We start from the raw sequence: 20,120 nt of genomic DNA on the forward strand, positions 1-20,120 counted from the left end.
TTGAGCTGAGCCAAGGATCTAAAACGAGGCGGTCAGAACAACGATGTATTATCATTAAGTCTCTTGACCGTTCTCAGACTTGCCTATGCAATGTACACAGAAACCATGATTACAATTGAGCATGCGCAGTAACTTTGGACTCTTTTGACAAAAGTGCTCGAGACATATTGCGCATATAGAGTTTCGAATCACACGGGGATCATATTCAATTTTTGGATACTGTTCCAGTTTCTCCCGACCGAGAGCCTGCTCTTCGGTCTCCCTCGTACTAGTCTGGTCTGCAGATCCTGGTGCTAAAATGCTGGCTGCTTGACTGCCAACAGTGCTTAAATCTTCCTGCAGATTCCGGCGTTGCGATGATTCGCTTTTCCGACCTTTGAGCCGACGGTATGCATATGCGACCAATCCTATGATAAACGCCACAGCTACCGAGTTGATAATCCACTGCCCTGCGAGGATCCACCGACTGGTCGGCTCTTGGCCCCGGAATGGACTTGCGTTCTCCAGGAGACTTCCATCGTCGTCGTCGGCGACGACGAGTTCATAGTGGACGGTGACTTGGGATAGAACTGTTAGATTGGTTAGAGAGGATGCCGTGTTGGCTACCATGACCGAGTCCAGCAGCGATAAGCCGATTGAACGATTGACAAAAACAGCAGGAAAGTCAAAAGTCCCTGTGATATCATTCTCTGATCGCGTGCTGGACGCAACTGTTTGATTGTCAAAAACGATGACACCGCTTATCGTCTCGTTCAGCTTATCGGCCGTGGCCTTTGTGTGCGTCAGCTTTGTAGACCACGAGCAATCATCGCCGCGTGCTACCAGGCCAATTCTAGGCAGTTCCATTTCAAATTTTGTGTGATTGTTGAGTTCTGCCACGGTCGACGGGCTCAAAGTTTGTGGACATGCTGTGCCATAGTATATAAGGTAGCCCTGAGAAATGTACATAAATACATGTATATAAGTAGCCGTCGACAAGACAGTGTATAAGCTTGATCCATCCTCTTTTCTTTTTTCTTGTCTCCCTCGCACAACTCCCATCCTGCTCGTCGCCAAGTGCTAATACTCCTTTTCTCCTCTCTTGTATTTCTGTTGAGGTTGCGCATAATTTTGATCCACAAACAAACCAAGCAAATTATATATCACTCGTACATTCCAGGTTTCGTAAAAGGGAACGAGAGGTATCACAGAATCGTGCCATTCTCGCTGCGGAGCAGTGTCGTTTGCGAACCAGATCAAATCAGAGTCTGCATCCATTGCTACCGTGTGTTGCGTGAGGACAAGCTGCTCCTCTGGGCTACTCGATGTAACCGATCGCAGAAATAAGCATAGAAGCAACATGATCTCCAGCAAATGCTCCATTATACATTCAAGTAAATTATCAAAGAAGGGAAGATAAAAAAAAGAAGCTACAACTGGTATAATTACGAAATGATACCAAAACCTGCCCGTGGATGTGCATAATGACTGACGTCTTCAAGTATCGGCCCGAGGAAAAGAACTATACATCTTACAGCTTTACATACACCCTCTTTTCTAACATCATCAAGTGGATTATTTCTTTTCCTCTATGCACTTTTTAGACCAATTTTTGAATTGTAAACTTTCAACGGATTCCAAAGTCAATGTATTTGACATGTATTAAATTGACCTATCCTAAATCCTGAATAGCGGACTCCTCCCGAGTGGAATCCATCTATGCTGTACTGAACCTGTATCGGATGGAGAAACAACAGTGTGCCGTGATACTTGACCGACGGGTAAAGAAGTTGAGGAATCGCTGATTGTAAGAGAGATAATAACGTTCCTTTTTTCCACCGTTTTCTACAAAACGGCAGAAATGTTCCTGGTCTGCTAAAACGACGCGGTTGCACTACAATAATGCGTTGATAGAGGGGAACTATGTAAAAATGGAAAGAGATCTCTCCCAAGAAACTGGGACTTCCCAATTATGGAGAGAAGAACGTCGTAGAATATCCATCAATCAATTTCGTGGTTGTGATCTTTGATTTCTCACATGTTCCTTCTGAAAACAACCAAGGCCCGCCATGGAAGCTTTTTTTATCAGAAGGAGAACAATTCCATCAAATACAGCGGCACGAAGTTATCGCTGAAGTCTTGTTACTTTGAAGCACATTCTAGTGTAAAGTCATGTCAAGAAAGGGGCCAGTCTCTTTAAAGGACGGGGTTCCACGATGTTGGGACGCCCGTGTCTAAGCTAGTTCAGTTAGTGCGCGAACGGTATGTGTGTGTGCGTGTGGCTGAAATCGGAAGTGGCGCCACTGGAAAGCTGTGCAACGTGATGAAAATGGAAACTTTCTTGTGCACTTGTTTTGGGAAATATGCGAAAAAAGCGAATGGGCATGGGCGCAAAGCGCAGAGGAGGGGACAAATTCCGGTAAGGAAAAATTTCTGCAGTGGACAAGAACCAGTTACATCGTAGCAAACTCTCTTTGTGCGCATTGGTGGCCCATTGCCCAATTGCCGGGACCTGAACTTGTTGGCTCTCATTAGAAAAAAAAATTCGTCCGCCAAAACTTTAAAACCAACCTGTTCCAGCCGCCCCCGCGCCCTTTCTCTTTTTTTATTCGTTACTCCACTTTTGCGCCAGGCCATTGAATGGAAAAATCAATATCGGATTATGACCAGAGCCTAGTGGAACTGGAAAAACAGCGTGAACAGCTGGAGCTGGTCATGAAGAAAATGGGTCAAGAATGGGAAGAGAGGTACAATAATCTCACGATTCCGACTTCGGTTGAGTACGCATGCGGATTTAACTGACCGAAATACTGTAGTGGTGCAGGCATTGGCTGGATGAACACGCTCGATCTTGCCGGAGCAGCTACTGGCTCTGACAGCTCACCTTCGACGATTGCGACGCCCAACGACCCTTCTCAGCTGCAGCACGAACCGAGTCTGGCCGACCCATACCCAACACCTTTGTCTCCCGACTCAAATATGGTATCATCTCCTGTTGCCACCAAGGCGCGTCATCCTCCGTTACTTGATGACCTGTTGACGCAACCGGCTACTGGTCCGTCACCCGAATACCTACAATCGCTGCTTCATGTGAACGAGGCTCTGCTGGCTCAGAGTTTGAGTACTACCTCTACCGCTTATCCGCCATCATCGCCATCTGCTGTCGATGCTACTTTTGTGTCACCTCCCACAACACCTGAAGACCAAGCTGCAACCCAGAAGGACCTTGGTAGTAGTACTACTACTCGCGACCCTGCGGCGGAAAGCAACACCCCAACCATACGAGAGAACTTACAGCAACAACAGTAATCATCACTCAATCAACCCTGGCATTTTCAAGATATCCTGCGCATGCATATTCATAGTCTTTTTTCTTTTTTCTTCTCCCCTTTTTCTCTATCTCTTCTTTTGCCCTGTAATCTCTTGCATATCTCAAATTTGATCTCTAAAATTTTTCCGCATCGGAAATGCACCGCCCAGACTCATTTTCTTGTCCTTCTCGTGCATCGTTTTCACAACGTTGTCTATTTATTGGTCGCAGTGTTGCTTGTAGAATAAGTTCTAGATAAACTGAGCAAAAAGTAAGATACCAGAAAGGGAGCTTTTTTTAAGACTCTGGCAAAGGGTCGACTTATTATTGAGATTGGTTGAGATAGGGTGAATGGGGGAGGTAATTATCTTGAATGGAGAGAGACAGGGGAGCAATCCAATCACGTACAAGAGAGCGAAATCACAGGCTTGGCGACCGGACGGATCATTCACATGTCGGTCTCAGATATAGCCTGTAAGATTCGCCATAAACCCGATTCTCTTGATTGCTCGAGGGGACCCGCTCGAGGGGTGCCACACATGAACACCCACACTTTATCTCAGCTGCTTATGTACACCACCAACGAGATTTGTTGCACCCTATCATGACTATAAATCGTGTATTAAGGTGAAACATTGATCGGGAAGCTCACTCGTTCTGAGGAAGCTGCTGTAAAAAATTTTTTTTAAAGTTATCGTCAGCGTAAAAGAGTAAACGTCAGTTTGAGCGGGGTAAGTTCGTGGGGACCTGTGAAGGTGTAAAAAGTATTGAGGGATCCACCATGATTTTCACGACGCTGCCTTTTTATCATGCAATGAATGAAGGCTTGAAGCACCAGGAAACGTAGGAAAAAAGACTAAATGATTGCCGGTATTTCCTTGGATACCGTCGATCAATTTGTTTGACTATTTTTGGAACTTTTTGAGGCTGGGAAAGCTCGCGGCGACCCGCCTGTGTATATCACTGCAGAGCCATGCCAAGAAGGGACCTTACACGCAGAACGCCACAGATGGAAGTTATCTAATATACGGTATAACATGGGCTGGCGAGGACTAGGCTTGAAAAGGCATACACGCATGGATTGTCTTGAGAGACGGGATGTGCACCGAGATCGACACGGACGTTTCCAGGGAGATCTCTGTCGCAACGAGAATCGATTGGACCTGAGAAATTGCAAGACGCTAATAGGCCGCGAGGCCAAGCCAAAACAAGTATGGCTCCGTTTCATGCCCTCTCCTGTTTGCAGAAAATAAAGCGCAACCATTCTACCTTCTTTTTCTTTCGTTTTTCTTTTTCTGCAGAAAACCATGTCCTCCTCATCCCAGCACTATTTCCATCCACCGTACCCGCCCGCCGTGTCTGTCTACCAATCGTCCTTTCCCCACCATCACCACCAGCAGACTTCCCAGCTCTCATCCGCCGCTGCCGCCGAAGCTGCAGCTGTTGCCGCTGGTCTCCCGACGCCTTCGCTCCCTCCGCTCTCTCAACTGCTCCCGTCCTCTTCTACCACCATTCTCACTCACCAGCAGCCTGATCCACACACTTTATCAACAACTACCTTCCCAATTTCTCACCACTATGCCCTGGGACAGGAGACCCACAATGTTCAGGCCCAGCCCAATCCGATAATCCCATCCACCGTACTGCCTGTCGCGCTCCACCATTTGCCTTCGCCGCCTCAGTCTTGCGCTGACAATGTCGCTCACGCAAACTCTGCTGGTGCTGGTGCTGCTAGTGCTGCGACAACATCCCAGCCTTCTTCTACCTCCGCCGCTACTACTTCGTCGTCTTCTTCTGCGGCTGCAGCCATGACTACTGCCACTGCGGTTGCTGCTGCTGCAGCTGCCGCATCCACTTCGGCTTCAGCCTCAGAAGCAGCTCAGAAAACTTTTTCATTCGTCCCTCTCCCAGGGATCAACCACAAGAAACGCCCAAGACGCAAATACCACGAAGTCGAGCGTTTATACCATTGCAATTACCCAGGATGTACAAAGGCATACGGCACTCTGAACCATCTGAATGCTCATGTATCTATGCAAAATCACGTAAGTCTTGGATCTCCAGGTTTTCTTTTCTAGAAATCGCAAAGTATTCAGCGTCTGACTTGCAGGGACCGAAACGATTGCCTTCTGAATTCAAAGAACTTCGGAAACAGTGGAGAAAACAAAAACGCGAGCGTGAAGCAAATCGTCAACGACAACAGCAACAACAAGAAGAAGAAGAACAACAACAACCATCGACGGCGGCAACGGCAGCAGTGGCGGCACAGCAAGCACAGCAACAACTGCAACAACAACAACGACAGCAGCAGGCTGCTTCAGATAACATGGCGCGATACGTGCCCCCGCCTCCACCTCCGCAGGCAACTGTCCCAAGCCAGCCTACATACTTGCATCACGCTTCGTCTTATCAGTTACCGTGGCAAAGTCAACAGGGGTTCCCCGGCCCGCCTGCTCCTGCCCACCAGCAAGACTTCACTTCGTTATCCGTTCATGGCACCCACCCGTTCTAAATGAGAACCATGTAAATATGTCTTTCTTGTAAGTAATGTCGCTGCTGTTGAAATATAAGTGTTCGCTTTGGAAAGGAAAAAAAGGAAGCGAAAAGTTCGTGTTCTGTCACACACCATATCACCTTCTATATGTCACCGTTCTATGCACAACCACTTTTTGTCATGATTACGGTTAAAATCCTTGTATGCTCATCATAAAAATGCAACGCAAAATTTTTATTCTTTATTATTTGTGGATTCGTGCCTTTGGCACAAACCGGTTATGCAACGCTGGATTGATTGAACACGAGATCCTTTAGCACTTGCGATAACATGCCGTTCATGGCCTCTCCTGTGATCTTGGTGCTGCACGAATACATCAGTCAGCTCGCGTGGAAATGTAAGCATTTTGATAAAGTTTGTTTCATACCTATCCTTTGTAGCTTTGCTCAACTGGCTCTCATCGTTCTTTTTGCGATCACCGTAGTATCCACCCATTCGGCCGCTCATGTTGTCGTTTGTCTGCTCGAGTTTTCGCGCCAAGTCGCTCATTTGCTGCACAGAATATTCTCGGTTCTTTGTAGAATCATTAGCTGCCTGCTCCCCGTTCCACAGTTTATCTTGGCGTTTTGAATTACCGTCAACAATGGACTCTGCGATAGAGTATTGATCCAGTACTTATTCCATAGAACATCTAATAGCTGAGCATCCAAAGTCGACTTGAAGTGGGATACTTCGAGGGAATAGTATCTTTAGAAATAAAAGAAAAGAATAAGCAATCAAAGGTTAGTGTATCGGCGACAGGTTGCTCCTTTCATTGTGAGACTTACGATTTTGCGTGGACACCAAAGTCTTCAATCTTGTTTAATGGAATCGTCTGGTATTGCGAAGGACGATCATCCGCGGCTTTGTAATCCTGAATACAACACGAACTAAATATCTGCTCCGATTTCCCTCTGTCATCCTACAAACCTTGGGGTATGTACGGAACGCTCCTATTTCGACTTTGCCGGCTGACATGGTTCTGTTCGGGTCGACCTGTTTTGGTTTTTCCTCTTTTCAATTTCCTTATTATTCTTACCAAGATGCTCTGTAACTTACCACGACTGCAACCCAGGGTTCTTGATATTGCTGGTTGAGCATTTGTGTGTTGACATCAATGCCAGAGAGCCAGCAGCCGTAACCCGGATGTGAATGGTACCAGCCAATCGCATTCTCTAATCGACCCACCTGTAAGTCCCTCGGTAAATGGACTGATCCCTTGTCTGCTTTCTTTTTTGTCATTTACCGCTCTGGCATTTTCCATGTAGGTGACCATATATTCATATGCCTCAGCCTGTGCATTCACTCGCGTCTCTGTACCCTCAACTGGTAAAGCAAATACATCCATAATAATCATTGTGTCTTCATGCACTTTGCCTTGCATCAATCCCATAACTTCAATGTTGCCACCGGAGCGAGCATGCATTACCTAGCGTAATTTCCTGATTAAGGACAATAAAGACGAGCAACTACAATTCAATACCATTTTTATCAACGCAATAGCTGATATTTTCACGCGCTTGTAGTAGTTAGGACTAGACAGAGGATTACTTAGATCGTCGTTGAATTTGGCTTTATGACAACACGACACACGTACTCTGATTTCCAAGGCTGCTTCGCCACTGCGGCCTTGTGCTCCTCGGCATCGTAGCGGTATATTTGATCTTGGGATGGATCAACCGACACAATGTTGTTCTCTAGTTCCCAGTTCTTCCTTGCTGTCTCTGCATCCATATTGTCGAGTGGCCGTCCCGGGTCTGCACGGGAAAAAGGGTGGTATGCTTCATGCAGTGGTCATTCCGGCCCCGCCCAGCTTGTCCGCCCAGCCCAGCCAAAAGAAACGTCACGGGTCGTCTCAAGCTCAGGAACGGAGCCCCCGCCTCAGCCAGTTCCGAACTCCCATCTGTTTCGCTTCAGACTTACATTACAACATGAGCCCTACCAACCAGCCCACCCAAGAACAGCTTGACGAATGGAAGGAAGCTTTCTCGCTGTATGACAAGAAGGGAAACAGCACCGTCTCGTCCGCCAATCTTGGCGATTTGTTGCGAGGATTGGGACAGAATCCCACCCAAGCCGAAGTCCGCGAACTTGTTAAATCCGTAGGCGGCTCAGAGAGACAAGAAGTAGACATTGACTTTGGTACCTTTTTGACGATCCTGACGCGTCCCGATGGCTTCAAGCCTGCCGGTTCCGCCCAAGAATTCATCCAAGGTTTCCAGGTGTTCGACAAGGAGGGCGATGGTTACATTTCCGCTGCTGAGCTGCGCTACGTCCTCACCAACCTTGCAGAGAAGCTGACAGACGAGGAAGTGGATGAGCTGCTCAAGGAAGTCCAGATTGGTCAGGATGGCCGTATCAACTATGTCGATTTTGTGACCCTTATCTTGTCAAACTAAATTACTCGTTTCCTCGTTGTTAATACCCAATTACAGCAGCTCTAGTTGTACCTTTACCAGGACACGACTGAATATTTATACATATGAATATCAATACCTGTTGGCTTGCGTGAAAATACTATGTGGTGTGATGCAAACGGTCTTTAATTTGTTGTTGCGAAATCGGAAAATTTCATTACGCGACGGTCCCGTGACAACCGTCCGGATGCCTTTGTGTTTCAAACCGACGAATTGCAAAAAGATGAAGAAAATGTTGTAGCAAATGAGGCGAGCAGTTGAAAGTGCCAGATGGAGATGGCCTAATCCAACGTAATCTTTTTCAATTTGTGATACAGAGCATTAACATAATATGGCGTTGTTCTTTTCATGCATCTCTTAATGGAACCATCTTAATGCTTTTCAGGCGTAACCGTACTTGGCTGGATCGGAAGAACAGCTAAATGTATTAGGAGGTAGGAGAAGAGTCCTTTTCTGATCAGTCCTTGCACATACATAGACTTAGTCCAATTGTTAGAGAATACATCGTATCCTATGTATCAGTGTTTCCAGAGAAAAAATTGCTTTAATATGCTATCGCAATCATTCAGAAAATAAAACATTATAGACTTGAGCTCGATTTCCCACTCAAAATAGTATAAAGCTGAAAATAACAAAGAATATGGCGAACTAAGATAGGTACGCAAGCGACATCGTTGAAGCGAGGCAAAGTAACTTGCGACGCTGACGTAACCCGTCTGCATGCAGCTTAGGGCAGGAGAATCTCTGTCAATCAGAGCCGCTGCAAAGCAACAAATGCACGCCAGCCATGGCGGCGACAATCACGCTGGTTCGGAATCATCTGTGCGGTCTGCAGCTTATGCGGATATAATACACCGTGATCCGTCCTGGGTTTTGATAGCCTTGAATAAGAGTCGGATAGGTGGACAACCGCCGGTATATCAGTATCTATGATATGACTAACTGCTAAGAGCAGCAAACCTGAAGATATTACTGAGCATGTCTGCCAAAAGGATCAATAATATTTGGTGTATATAAGTGAAGCAACAAGTTGTAGACCTGGTTGCATAAGTTTGTGCATGCAGGTAAACAAAAGGATGATCCGCCATCATCCTTATTAGTAAGTATGATGAATTATACAAGATGGCAAAGTTTAGATTACAAAGATAGCAGAAGAAGGGAAAGAGTGAAAGATGTCAATTGCTAGGGCGTAGTGTAGTGCAAACGTAGTACACTATACTTCGTACCAGGTTATGTCGGCTACACCTATCTTGAGATCACCGACTACTTGCTTGAAAACCCGTGGCGTCAAATCCTATCAATCCAGCACGTTAGCAGACTGCATGCTGCTCAAGTCCCCATTCCGCTACTTACCAAGCTCTCTTTGCCGCAACCCGGACAAGCATCGTTGATAGTGACTACCATAGAGCCATGCGGACCCTTGACTTTGATTTTCTTGCCGCACCATTTGCTTACGGCATCCATGTTTCCGTACTGCCCATGATTGAGAGCAACGATAGCTGAATTCTCGTCTTCTTCAGGACCACACGAGCCAATGGGTCCACCTTCATCGGCCGGTACAAACCAGGTAGCTTTACCGTGGTATTCGTTTCCTCGTCTATGTATTTGTACGGGTGCTGCATGCGCCAGCAATGCAAAGAGAACTGTAGCAGCAACGAGTAAAATCAAAGATTTCATGGTTTTGTGTTGCGAGTATAAAGTATTTTCGTTATTCAAGCGCTGATTTCGAAGCTCTTTTATAGTGTGCACGTACAACCCAAATCGCCACCTTTCGCACTACCACCCCTGGCATCCAGGCCACGCAGGGGCAGAGAACCTTCAGGGACTTTGCACAGCGCCTCCGCCTGACGATACAGCGTATGTACAATAAGCTCAGCTTATCTTTTAGCGTCCGCTTATACATTAGCCAGCGGTGTACTGTTGTGATAGTTGTTTGTCCGATAGAAATAGATGGATCATAATGAAGGTATTCGCAGTATAGTGCGCTGCGTAGGAAACGCGCAGTAATTGATATGCAGACGATGATGAAACGTTACGCCGATCATCGCAAGCAGGCCCTGCTAATGATTCAGAAAGATGAAAAACACAGGAGGTCTGCTGCCCTGGTGGGTTCGAATTTGTCGCATTTTACAAAGCTGCACCATGCAGCAGCCCGTTTTCGCCCGCTTTAGCCGACATCAAAGTTGTCGGTCCTTCTTCCGCCCTCCCCTATCGAGTCACTGTATTCTTGAAACCATGCTTTCTATATATCCAATTATCTAGCTTAAGTATACATCTACACTGAAAGAAACATGCGAAAATCTTACAAAATTTGTGTATATTGTTTGCCGTGGTTTATGTGGCTGCTATCGGCGGCCTTCTTGATATTGCTGGCATTTGATTGAGCGCTTAGCCCATGAGACCACATTATACATATTGATGTGAAAAGCCATACAGGCCGAAAGCTTACGGTTTCAAATTAAAATTGCAGAATTGTCTTAGCTTGTTTGGCTTTATCAGCAAAGAACATGCTCTATCATAACACTGTGCAGCAAGGCAGTCAAATAATTGCAATCGTCTTACAATCCATCAATATTTAAAAAGGTATGTATGAATTTTGAGACATCGTCGCTTAGCCACCTATTTATGGCATGCCCTCAAGCACGATTTCTTGGAGAGAGCGCTTCTGACAAAATGCAACTGCTGGCGGAGGAACCGCTGAAAGCTGAGTTGATGCATATGTTTATGCAACACTTACGGTGACACGATTAAGTACAACCGAATGGATGCGCCCCATATCTAAAAGAAATTAACATTTACTAACGTTTTTAACAAAAAAATAATTAATGCATTCACTCACCTTGCATGTCACTGACAACGTCAAGTTTTGCCAAGGATTCTTCATCTTTGTTCAGGTCCCTTTCTGCTATTGGGTCGACTGCTTTACAACAGACCGGAACAAACACTGCATCCACCATTGACCTCTCTTTTAGTCTGTCACACATCGCTTGCAAGAGGCAGATCCCATTATCTTCATGGTCAATTGAAGGCGATTTTCGTGCATATCCAATGATGGTATATCCTTCATTCTTTAGGCTCTCTATGTAGTTCTGATATCTCGGCAGGTAATTGGCAATCTTGTTGGCTACATCATCTAAAAAATGTACTTGGATATTTGTCAGACATACGGATTGATGCATTATCGATTACAAGGTAGTGTCCTTTCATATGTGGATACTGGTCTATCTCATCCATTGTGGCTTTCAGGAAGCTAATATAATGTCCTGTTACCGTTCCTGTGCTCGTAAGCACACCTTGACCTCCTCGCTTTCTTTTCTTCGCTGGCAGCTGTGGAAGTCTCAGGCTACACTTAATCAGACCTGAAGCAGAGATCGCGCCCAAGATCGTGGCTGTTCGTACTCGCGTCTTGAGCACTGTGACCACTGCCGGCAAACCTTTCTTTGAACAGGCCATACTGCGCTTCATGTTGACATGAAATGCAGATTTATCTAGAAAGACACAGTTGGTCCTAAAGTCCATATCGGCTTCCTCCCACTTACGAACCCAATCAAGGCGTTCTTGGATCTTCTCGCTGTTCCTGTAGACGGGCTGAAGCAGAGCTTTCTTGAGGGACAGACTGCATTGCGTTCTCGCGAAGTCATAAACAGCATTGTTGGACACCCTGAGTTTCCTAAATGTCTGACGCAGTCGCTCCATCAACTGTTACAAGACAGACGAAGGATTCTCGTCAATGCACTCTAGAACGACCTTCTTATAGTTTATGATAAAAAGGAAAGCCAAGGGCTTGTACGACTAATCTTCCTGGAAATGCAACATTTGATTTGTCTGGGGAGACGTTTATTTTTAGACAACGCGACATTCACACTTAGAGTGCGACATCGATTTCCACCGGGGACGACATTATATTCGGGAAAGAATGAATTTATGGCAGCCATCGGCGGATTTCTTGGCCTCAAACTGCATCATATGCATGTCATCTTTGCCTTCAAGGCGTCAGAAAATCCGTAAAAATAGTTGTTACATTCTGCATGCATCACGACGAACCGATTGACAGTTGGGAAGGCGACACATGACCACCCAATTGGCCTGCAGAAGGTTTCGATTATCAAGCCACAGCTGTTCCGTCGTTGTTGTTGCTCAATGCAGATGCGAAGTATCGGGCTTTGCGACGGAGCCAGCCAGTCCAGGCGATATTCGGAGCAACGAACAAAGCTTCCCGGTGGTCACAAACAACGGGTTTCCACAAAGTCAACTAGAATAAACAAAGGCTCATTCCTGGTTTGAGCTATGCCATATTTGTCCCTACTATAACATCGATTTCGACCGGGAGGGAAGTAGGGATAAATGACTTCCGGGAAGAGTGTGTCGGTCTTGGCAAGGTTGAAACACTGCTTCGGCATTGCACATCAATTTGGGACTGATGGGTGCAGATCTCAGTACCACTCCACTGCAAACTCATGTATGCGCTGAAGATAACACCAGACAAAGGGTATAAACAGTCGTCAGAGAGCAAATGAGTAGCTTTGGCATTTGTAATTAAAGTTGGTGTTCAAAAATTGGATGGGTCAGATTGCTCAGTGTCATTTAATTAATAACAGTAGTAATAGAAAATACGTGTATACAAGTTTACACACATGACGCGTAGATGTCAGCCTTAGTGCTTTTCGAATTCCAGGATGGAACGATTCAATAAAATTAGGAAACCTTCATCAGAGCGTTAGGTGACACGCATGCAAAACTTGCTGTCCTTGTCCCACCCATTTCTGCTGCGTTACATGCAGTAGCATTTCTCGAGACACGCTCCTTTGCCCATCTCTATCCCAATGAATCAGGAAAGCCAACCTCTGCTAGGCAACAGCCACCATTCCTCCGAGAATGCTCCCACTTTCTGGTCTTCATTCAAGGTCACTGCGACCAACTCTTACTTTAACGTCTTGCTAGTCTTTGTACCCCTCGCAATTGGCTTCTCTCTCGCTGGTGCTTCTGACACCCTTGTCTTCTCCCTCAACTTTATTGCAATCGTCCCTCTTGCCAAACTCCTCGGCTTTGGTAAGTCGTATTACAGACACGCGTACTTTCCTTAGACTAATACGTCCTTGTAGCTACTGAAGAACTCGCCTTGCGCACTGGCTCTACCGTCGGCTCCTTGTTGAACGCTACCTTTGGAAATGCTGTTGAACTTATCCTGGGCATCGTGGCCTTGAAGGAAGGTCTTATTCGCGTTGTGCAAGGTTTGTGGTTATCTGAACTCTAGAATCAAAGTATTTCGACCAACAGTGCATAATTTAGCCTCGATCCTTGGTTCTATCCTGTCGAACATCCTTTTGGTATGACAGCATTACCGCGTCGTTGCTTACTTGAATAGGAAACTCATAATCTGCCCAATCAATAGGTCCTTGGCTTCTGCTTCCTCTGCGGAGGTGCTACTCGTCTCGAGCAGAGCTTCAACGGCATTGGTATGTTGAATGCGACCTGAGTACATGAATACGGTCAAAAGAGACTAACCATTCACGTAGCTGCTCAAACATCCTCCTCTTTGCTTGCATTGACTGTACTTTCTCTTCTTGTTCCCGCTGCATTCAGTGCTTCTGTTGGTGATCCCGACGATGCCGAGGCTGGTGTTCTGGCACTGAGCCACGGCACTGCTATTGTGCTTCTCATTGTATACATTCTCTTCTTGTTCTTCCAGGTAAGATGAAAATATCATGCTTGCATATCGATGCCCGCGACTGACCATATCATTTTGTTGGTATTCCTAGTTGAAGACCCACACTGAAATGGTAGGTTACGTAAAGTAAAAGAGTAATGGATTGTTACTGACACTGCGTTCAGTTTGAAGACGAAGCTGAGGAAGAAGAAGTCCCCCAAACCACTCTTGTCTTTTCTCTTGTCTCGTAAGTCTATTACAAAGCCTAAACAATTACCGGCAATAGCTAAATACTTTTTTGATATCTAGACTTCTCGTTGTTGCTGGTCTTGTCTCTTTCCACGCTGAATTCCTTGTCGGGGCGTAAGTTTGCCAGATCGATAGTCAAAATCCACATCGTTTCACTGATTATATTATTAGCATTGAAGGCGTTGTTACCGATTGGGGCATCAATGAAACCTTCGTTGGTATCATTTTGTTGCCTATTGTCGGCAAGTAAGTAGAGATCATACATTGCCCCGCTTGCACATGTACTTAGTTATCTTTTGCAGCGCTGCCGAGCACGTTAGCTCTGTCACCTTTGCCATGAAGAACAAGATGAACCTTTCTATCGGCATTGCCTTGTCTTCTTCCCTGCAAATTGGCTTGCTCGTCACCCCCGTCCTCGTTATCGCCGGATGGATCATTGGCGAGCCAATGACCCTCTTCTTTGAGAATTTTGAAACTGTTATCCTGTTCGCTAGCGTACTCATTGTAAACTACTTGATTCAGGATGCCCGTTCCAACTGGTTGGAAGGAGCTTTGCTTTTGGTAAGATCGGGAGTGGACTAGGTCAGACCGCTATCTAACTAAACATTTTGTGTTGCTAGGCTGCGTATGTGATCATTGCTGTTGCCTTCTATTACCATCCCGGTACGCCAAGTGATAAGTATTAACTGTAATACTTATTCTGTGCAAAACTACCAATGTGTTTAAGTAGCTTAAAGTCAAATAAGAATAAATGAAACTCCAATTGTTTCACTGAAAACGATAGACCCAACAAACAGCTCGAGATAAAGTAGTATGCATCTCTGCTTCTGATCTAAGTAAGATAGATTTGTAACAAGCAATCAATGGGATTCGATCTATCTGCCGGTTTTGGAAGTTTTTCATCCACTCGATACGCACTTTGCAAAAAGTATAAATTTCTCAAAAGCATAAATTTTGTCCGTTAACCTGGAGAGAATCAACAATTCAGCAGCAACAGCGACGATGAACAAGCTTCCGGAAATAACGAAATCGAAACAATTGTACATACCAGTTCATCGACGAGGCACACCGGAGAGCAGTCCAGAACAGCTGCAGAAACCAAGACAACCGAAAAGTTCAAAGGAAGATGTCGTTCGTCGTGGACGTGGGCAATTCCGAGCTCCATCTAGTGCAGCTTCGACTTTAAAGCCTCAAGATCGCGAAGATAGGAATGAGCGAAAGAACTATGCGAAACCTTCGAGTCAGCTGCCTGCAATAGATAAAGCGGAAGAGCAAAAACAAGACTTGGATGTGACCGAAGAATTAAGTGCAACCTTTGAGAAGCTGGACATAGCACCGTTGTCTACATCAAGACAAGAACCCAAGCAGAATAGCCCGGAGGACAGCGCTTCAGAAAAAGAAGAATGGGAGCAATTACTAGACTTGTCAGACGACGAATGGGAGCTGACCAGTAAACAACGACCTGCTGAAAAGGAACGACGGCGAGAACTTAGTGGTAATCCATAATACATTCTTCTATTCCAACATGCATTGTATTTGACTTATGAGCTCCGTGCTTAACAACAGCTGAAGAATCACGGCAACTGGAGATCCTCACGAATGTAATCGATTGCTACGATTTTCCGGCTTCGTTCCAAACCGTCCATTTGCATGGCATGTTTCGAGATTTTGAAAATACACGAGGAGGATACAAAATCAAATGGATACATGATACCCGTGCTCTGATTATATTTGAGCACCCAACAACTGGTTGGTTATCACCTTGCACAGCTGCGTTGAATGCAACCTATATCTAATCCGGTGCAATGAAGCCAGAGAAGCTTACCTTAGCACACTATCTAATCCACAAGCAAAAATTTCTGCATACACTGGTCCAATCGATTCTGCTAAATGTGAGATACCAGATGCACAGGGAAATTGTTCCATTACATGATTTACTGACATGTTTTCTGTACGTAAAGCTAATAACAACAACGCGCGCACGCAGTCTCCTCCTCCAAGACGACCCATGACTACCAACGTTGTTGCGCGTCGACTCGTGCACAATGCATTAGGGGTCAGAAGCCCCGTGCGTACTCCAGAGCAAAGAAAAGCAGAAGAGGAAATGCTGAAGAATGCAAGAGGTACATTGCCTTCCTTCTCGCGAGTTTGTACTGACAGCCACTGACACAATTTACAATAGATCAGAAGGAAGCCAGACGACAGATGCAGGCACGCCGCGAGCGCAAGAACGCATCGCTATTTTTTGACTGAACAAGTAGTTACATATATGTATTTGCTGCTGCGAATGACCAAGTTTGTAAATATAAGACTGACAGTATTTTTGTTTTGAGCTTTCATGAACCCCAAGTTTAAGCATAGAAGGAAGATTGCAGATTTAAAGCTTGAATTGCATAGTAGCACTCTTTCCATTCATCATGCTTCCCACGAGGGCTTCTCCTTCTCCTTTTATTCTCTCATAGCCACTGAGTCCATCGGAAAAGGATGTAAATATGATGATTGCTGCTCTATTATCGGCTTGAGTTACTCAATTCATCGTAAAGTACAAAGAAATGATTATTAATAACAGTCAGAGTGACTTGAGAAAGGACTGGTATTCAATATCATCTGACCAAAAATTCTCGGACACTGCGCCGGATTATCGGAAACAGCGCCGACCGCACAAGTTATGCCTGTGCGCGCCTATAAATACTTGCTACAGACGTACGTTCTCCAAACCTAACAACAAAGATGACCGCCTCTTACGAAACCATCCCTGCTATAGCTCACATTCCCTTCATGGGACGCCTCAAAAACCTTTTGGGTTCCAAATTCCCTGGAAATTTCAAGCTGCTCGAAGTTGGCTGCGGGTAAGAAATCAAGGACGTTCATGCATGATATCTTAGAACTAACGACAACAGAATGTAGTCCTGGATATTTTGCAGAGTTGTTAAAGAAGGAATACCAAGACAGAATTCAGATTACAGCTATTGATCCTTCCGAGTCTGCAATCAACCAAGCAAAGGCTAAAACTGATGGTGGTGTTGACTACCGTGTGGCCACGGTAGCCGATATAAGCACCGAAGAGCAACTTTTCGATGCCATTCTCTTTACAAAGTCACTCCATCACGTCGCTTCCTTGGAAGAAGTAAGTAATAAAAAGATTACAACCATGAAACTGCTCCTTGATGAAAGCTTTAATTATATATATTCATTACGACAGACTCTGGGCAAAGCACGCGAACTGATGAAGACAGACGGAGTCCTTGTTATCGAAGATGTCGATTTCGAAGCCCTGAACGAACGCACCGTCGGCTGGTTTATGGATAGAATCGATCTGCTGCACATTGCCAAGGTATCGCATAGACATCCAGAACACGAAATAGCGTCGTTGCTGGTACAGGATATGTCCGTCGATTCCTTCAAGAGATGGAACACATTCTTCGAGCGGGCTATGAAACATCATCCCATGAATCACGGTCACGAACATGCAATGTTCGGCTTTAAAGAGATGCTCGACGGCACGAAAAAGGTATTTGGACAGAAAAATGTCCACATCAATGCCAGAACAGTCAATCTTTTCCAGTTTGCTAGTTATGTTTTGTAAGTACGATTGATTGGACTTTAAGTGAGGTTGACGAGTCATGCTAATTGGGAACCATTTCTCCTAGAAATTTGCAAGATACCGAAGTGCACAGATCGATATTGAGGACACTTCTGGCACAGGAGCAAGTGGCTATCGAGAAAGACTGGATCAATGCTACAGGCGTGATCATGGTTGCAGAGAAGAGTAACTTTATACAATAAATCTTTCATTCATTCGTGTAAAACTCTATGACCCTTACAATGATGTGGACGGGCAACGAAGTCACATATAGTAATAATGGTTCGCTTTGGTGTAACTAAGTCTAAGCAGTGGCTTCCTACATAGTCGCCACAAAAATGATAGTATGGGCTGTTGTATACATCAATCAGAGTGGTACTTAGATCTGCATAGTTGGACCTTATCTTGCGGTATGCAACAACGTCCGCACGGTCCTTTTCTTTCTTGAAACCAACAAAAGCCATCTTTGGTGGCCTGGTTTTACTTTTTTGGGTTTTCGAGATACTAGGAAAAGCGCCCGAGTTGACCATTTTCGAAATCTAGTCCGATGATGGGCGATATCTTTCACTAGGCATGATTCAACTATGATATTTTCCAGATTAGGAGTATCACTATTCATGACCATTACACCATTATTAATATTCACTCATATTAAGTACTGTTATTACTATTATTTTACCGGATGAACTGCTTCAGGTCTTTGCAGTTTGTAGTAAGTCCAGCAAAATCAAGGACAACAAGACAAACTTTTTCGATTATTGCCAGATACGAAATCAGGTCTATAAAAAGGCTGTTTTTCAGCATAAACTGATATGTACAATTAGTTTACCTATACTGAAATATTTACTTACCTTGAGTATTACCAGCAACGTCTTTCAGCTCATTCATTATTTCTATCGGAAGCCTCCAGAAAATTGCGCTGAGTCCATCAGATTGCAAACATCAGCCTTTTTCATGTTTGGTGTCCTCTGGACTAGCTTGCAATTATATGGCCTTCTTAATCTCTAGTACTGATATGTTGAGCAGGATGATAGCAGGTGTGGGACCAACAATATCATTGGGTTGCTTATAGCACTGCAGACCTGACAAACAGATTTTCCTCAAATTATCGCCTCTCATCAAGGAAGCTGCGCTTAGTACATGCATAAGTCTGTCCGGAATTGATTTTCCTGAGACATCTATAGTTAGTTCATAAAAGCTCTTAACGCCAAACTATTTTAGGGTTAAAGGAGAAGAAAAGTTATCTCGACAATCGTCCTTTCTAGTAACCCAATCTAAAGCTACTAAGCTTTGAGCAAGTGCTGAAATAGTGGGTTGAGTGGCGCGAGTGGTATTATGCATTTCGGCAGCGGCAAATCTTTCTCGAGCTTCGATCAGTCGCCAAATCAGTTCGCTCTCTTTTTCAACTTGATCCCTTGTTGTTTTGAAGTCCAGGGTATTTGTGCTTCTTTACACATTGCAAGCAGTTGAGAGATCCATCGTCTCTGAAGATCCGAATAAGAATAAGAAGCAAACATTTAATTGAAAGAAAAAAGAGAAGGAAGGAAACGAAAGGAAAGACCGGTCTGGGAATAAGGGTATGAACTGAGACACTTTTTATCGAGTCCTTCAACAAAACCTCCACTGAGTGGGACCTGAGTGGAGGAGATCGGGTGCAAGAGGTTGCAGCATGACTGATCTGAACATGAACGACCAGCCAAATTGCGTGAACGAGGAAATGGATGACGGTCTCCTTGAAAGAGCTTATCTTAATAAATGTGGATGTTGCGTATATTGACTTCACTTGGCATACCTTCTTTTTTTACGTGTCGTCACGACTTGCCATGTTACAGTATGATAACGGATTTAAAAAACCCAAGCAGCATAATAGAACAGTATGATATAACTAGACCTCATTAAATTTATTAAAACAACCAATAAAAAATGTACCAGTTAGTAGACCAGTTAATGGACCGGTTACGCGGAAAATGGACCAGTTGGCAAGAATAACAAGTTTAGATGGGAAACAAGGTGATATTCCTTTCACTTGAATTGATACGATGAAAATGTAGCAAGACCTGGAAAGCGAATTGACGAAATGGAGGACTTGGAAATTTGCACCTGTAATATCAAACATGGGACGAATAAGTCAACGAGACTCAAAAAGATGATGTTCTTTATTCGTCCATCATTCAGTTATATTTATAGAGATGTCCTTATCTTTGGCGTTATTATCCTCTGTCATCTCAATTGACTGTTAAAAGGCCGTGGACCAGTAATGGTTAAGCATCTGCCAGATACGAGTTGTTATCACAGCGAGATTCCACTGTCATGGTTGTCAAGGTGCACTCTTCCCGGAAAGTAATGTCGCCTCCAGTGAAAATTGGTGTCGCATTTTGTCAGAAATCAAATTCGCGTTCCCC

At 44.7% G+C, this 20,120-nt stretch overlaps 12 protein-coding genes across 12 annotated transcripts; 6 read left to right on the forward strand and 6 right to left on the reverse strand.

Moving 5' to 3' along the window:
* Positions 1-54: 54 nt before the first annotated feature.
* VTP01DRAFT_5087 (uncharacterized protein) lies at positions 55-1,362 on the reverse strand (the record flags this gene model as incomplete). Its single annotated transcript, XM_069383840.1, has 2 exons — positions 55-933; positions 1,153-1,362. The coding sequence occupies 2 exons, from the start codon at positions 1,360-1,362 to the stop codon at positions 55-57; spliced, it is 1,089 nt and encodes a 362-aa protein (XP_069235687.1).
* Positions 1,363-2,619: 1,257 nt separating this feature from the next.
* Positions 2,620-3,288, forward strand: VTP01DRAFT_5088 (uncharacterized protein; the record flags this gene model as incomplete). Its single annotated transcript, XM_069383841.1, has 2 exons — positions 2,620-2,726; positions 2,796-3,288. 2 exons carry the CDS (start codon positions 2,620-2,622, stop codon positions 3,286-3,288), a joined length of 600 nt encoding a protein of 199 aa, XP_069235688.1.
* Positions 3,289-4,596: 1,308 nt separating this feature from the next.
* On the forward strand, positions 4,597-5,801 carry VTP01DRAFT_5089 (uncharacterized protein; the record flags this gene model as incomplete). The annotated part of the gene is made up of 2 exons (XM_069383842.1): positions 4,597-5,334; positions 5,400-5,801. The coding sequence occupies 2 exons, from the start codon at positions 4,597-4,599 to the stop codon at positions 5,799-5,801; spliced, it is 1,140 nt and encodes a 379-aa protein (XP_069235689.1).
* Positions 5,802-6,061: 260 nt separating this feature from the next.
* Positions 6,062-7,556, reverse strand: VTP01DRAFT_5090 (uncharacterized protein; the record flags this gene model as incomplete). Its single annotated transcript, XM_069383844.1, has 9 exons — positions 6,062-6,146; positions 6,211-6,356; positions 6,419-6,530; positions 6,611-6,696; positions 6,753-6,818; positions 6,882-7,010; positions 7,069-7,251; positions 7,306-7,357; positions 7,420-7,556. The coding sequence occupies 9 exons, from the start codon at positions 7,554-7,556 to the stop codon at positions 6,062-6,064; spliced, it is 996 nt and encodes a 331-aa protein (XP_069235690.1).
* A 197-nt stretch (positions 7,557-7,753) lies between these two features.
* On the forward strand, positions 7,754-8,221 carry VTP01DRAFT_5091 (uncharacterized protein; the record flags this gene model as incomplete). The annotated part of the gene is made up of 1 exon (XM_069383845.1): positions 7,754-8,221. One exon carries the CDS (start codon positions 7,754-7,756, stop codon positions 8,219-8,221), a length of 468 nt encoding a protein of 155 aa, XP_069235691.1.
* Positions 8,222-9,452: 1,231 nt separating this feature from the next.
* VTP01DRAFT_5092 (uncharacterized protein) lies at positions 9,453-9,916 on the reverse strand (the record flags this gene model as incomplete). Its single annotated transcript, XM_069383846.1, has 2 exons — positions 9,453-9,533; positions 9,593-9,916. 2 exons carry the CDS (start codon positions 9,914-9,916, stop codon positions 9,453-9,455), a joined length of 405 nt encoding a protein of 134 aa, XP_069235692.1.
* Positions 9,917-10,447: 531 nt separating this feature from the next.
* Positions 10,448-11,196, reverse strand: VTP01DRAFT_5093 (uncharacterized protein; the record flags this gene model as incomplete). The annotated part of the gene is made up of 5 exons (XM_069383847.1): positions 10,448-10,481; positions 10,546-10,608; positions 10,689-10,762; positions 10,977-11,017; positions 11,079-11,196. The coding sequence occupies 5 exons, from the start codon at positions 11,194-11,196 to the stop codon at positions 10,448-10,450; spliced, it is 330 nt and encodes a 109-aa protein (XP_069235693.1).
* A 172-nt stretch (positions 11,197-11,368) lies between these two features.
* VTP01DRAFT_5094 (uncharacterized protein) lies at positions 11,369-11,935 on the reverse strand (the record flags this gene model as incomplete). The annotated part of the gene is made up of 2 exons (XM_069383848.1): positions 11,369-11,727; positions 11,779-11,935. The coding sequence occupies 2 exons, from the start codon at positions 11,933-11,935 to the stop codon at positions 11,369-11,371; spliced, it is 516 nt and encodes a 171-aa protein (XP_069235694.1).
* Positions 11,936-13,062: 1,127 nt separating this feature from the next.
* On the forward strand, positions 13,063-14,821 carry VTP01DRAFT_5095 (uncharacterized protein; the record flags this gene model as incomplete). Its single annotated transcript, XM_069383849.1, has 11 exons — positions 13,063-13,288; positions 13,342-13,470; positions 13,529-13,566; positions 13,632-13,695; positions 13,756-13,928; positions 13,999-14,019; positions 14,072-14,133; positions 14,196-14,249; positions 14,307-14,381; positions 14,438-14,696; positions 14,756-14,821. 11 exons carry the CDS (start codon positions 13,063-13,065, stop codon positions 14,819-14,821), a joined length of 1,167 nt encoding a protein of 388 aa, XP_069235695.1.
* Positions 14,822-15,137: 316 nt separating this feature from the next.
* On the forward strand, positions 15,138-16,388 carry VTP01DRAFT_5096 (uncharacterized protein; the record flags this gene model as incomplete). The annotated part of the gene is made up of 5 exons (XM_069383850.1): positions 15,138-15,630; positions 15,702-15,884; positions 15,947-16,027; positions 16,097-16,258; positions 16,318-16,388. The coding sequence occupies 5 exons, from the start codon at positions 15,138-15,140 to the stop codon at positions 16,386-16,388; spliced, it is 990 nt and encodes a 329-aa protein (XP_069235696.1).
* A 299-nt stretch (positions 16,389-16,687) lies between these two features.
* On the forward strand, positions 16,688-17,921 carry VTP01DRAFT_5097 (uncharacterized protein; the record flags this gene model as incomplete). The annotated part of the gene is made up of 5 exons (XM_069383851.1): positions 16,688-16,838; positions 16,900-16,984; positions 17,043-17,262; positions 17,338-17,717; positions 17,786-17,921. The coding sequence occupies 5 exons, from the start codon at positions 16,688-16,690 to the stop codon at positions 17,919-17,921; spliced, it is 972 nt and encodes a 323-aa protein (XP_069235697.1).
* A 1,405-nt stretch (positions 17,922-19,326) lies between these two features.
* VTP01DRAFT_5098 (uncharacterized protein) lies at positions 19,327-19,834 on the reverse strand (the record flags this gene model as incomplete). The annotated part of the gene is made up of 3 exons (XM_069383852.1): positions 19,327-19,450; positions 19,511-19,535; positions 19,648-19,834. 3 exons carry the CDS (start codon positions 19,832-19,834, stop codon positions 19,327-19,329), a joined length of 336 nt encoding a protein of 111 aa, XP_069235698.1.
* Positions 19,835-20,120: the final 286 nt, after the last annotated feature.

The sequence above is a fragment of the Rhizomucor pusillus genome (genome assembly GCF_041956525.1).
Source record: "Rhizomucor pusillus strain CBS 183.67 unplaced genomic scaffold VTP01scaffold_20, whole genome shotgun sequence".
NCBI lineage: Eukaryota > Fungi > Mucoromycota > Mucoromycetes > Mucorales > Lichtheimiaceae > Rhizomucor > Rhizomucor pusillus.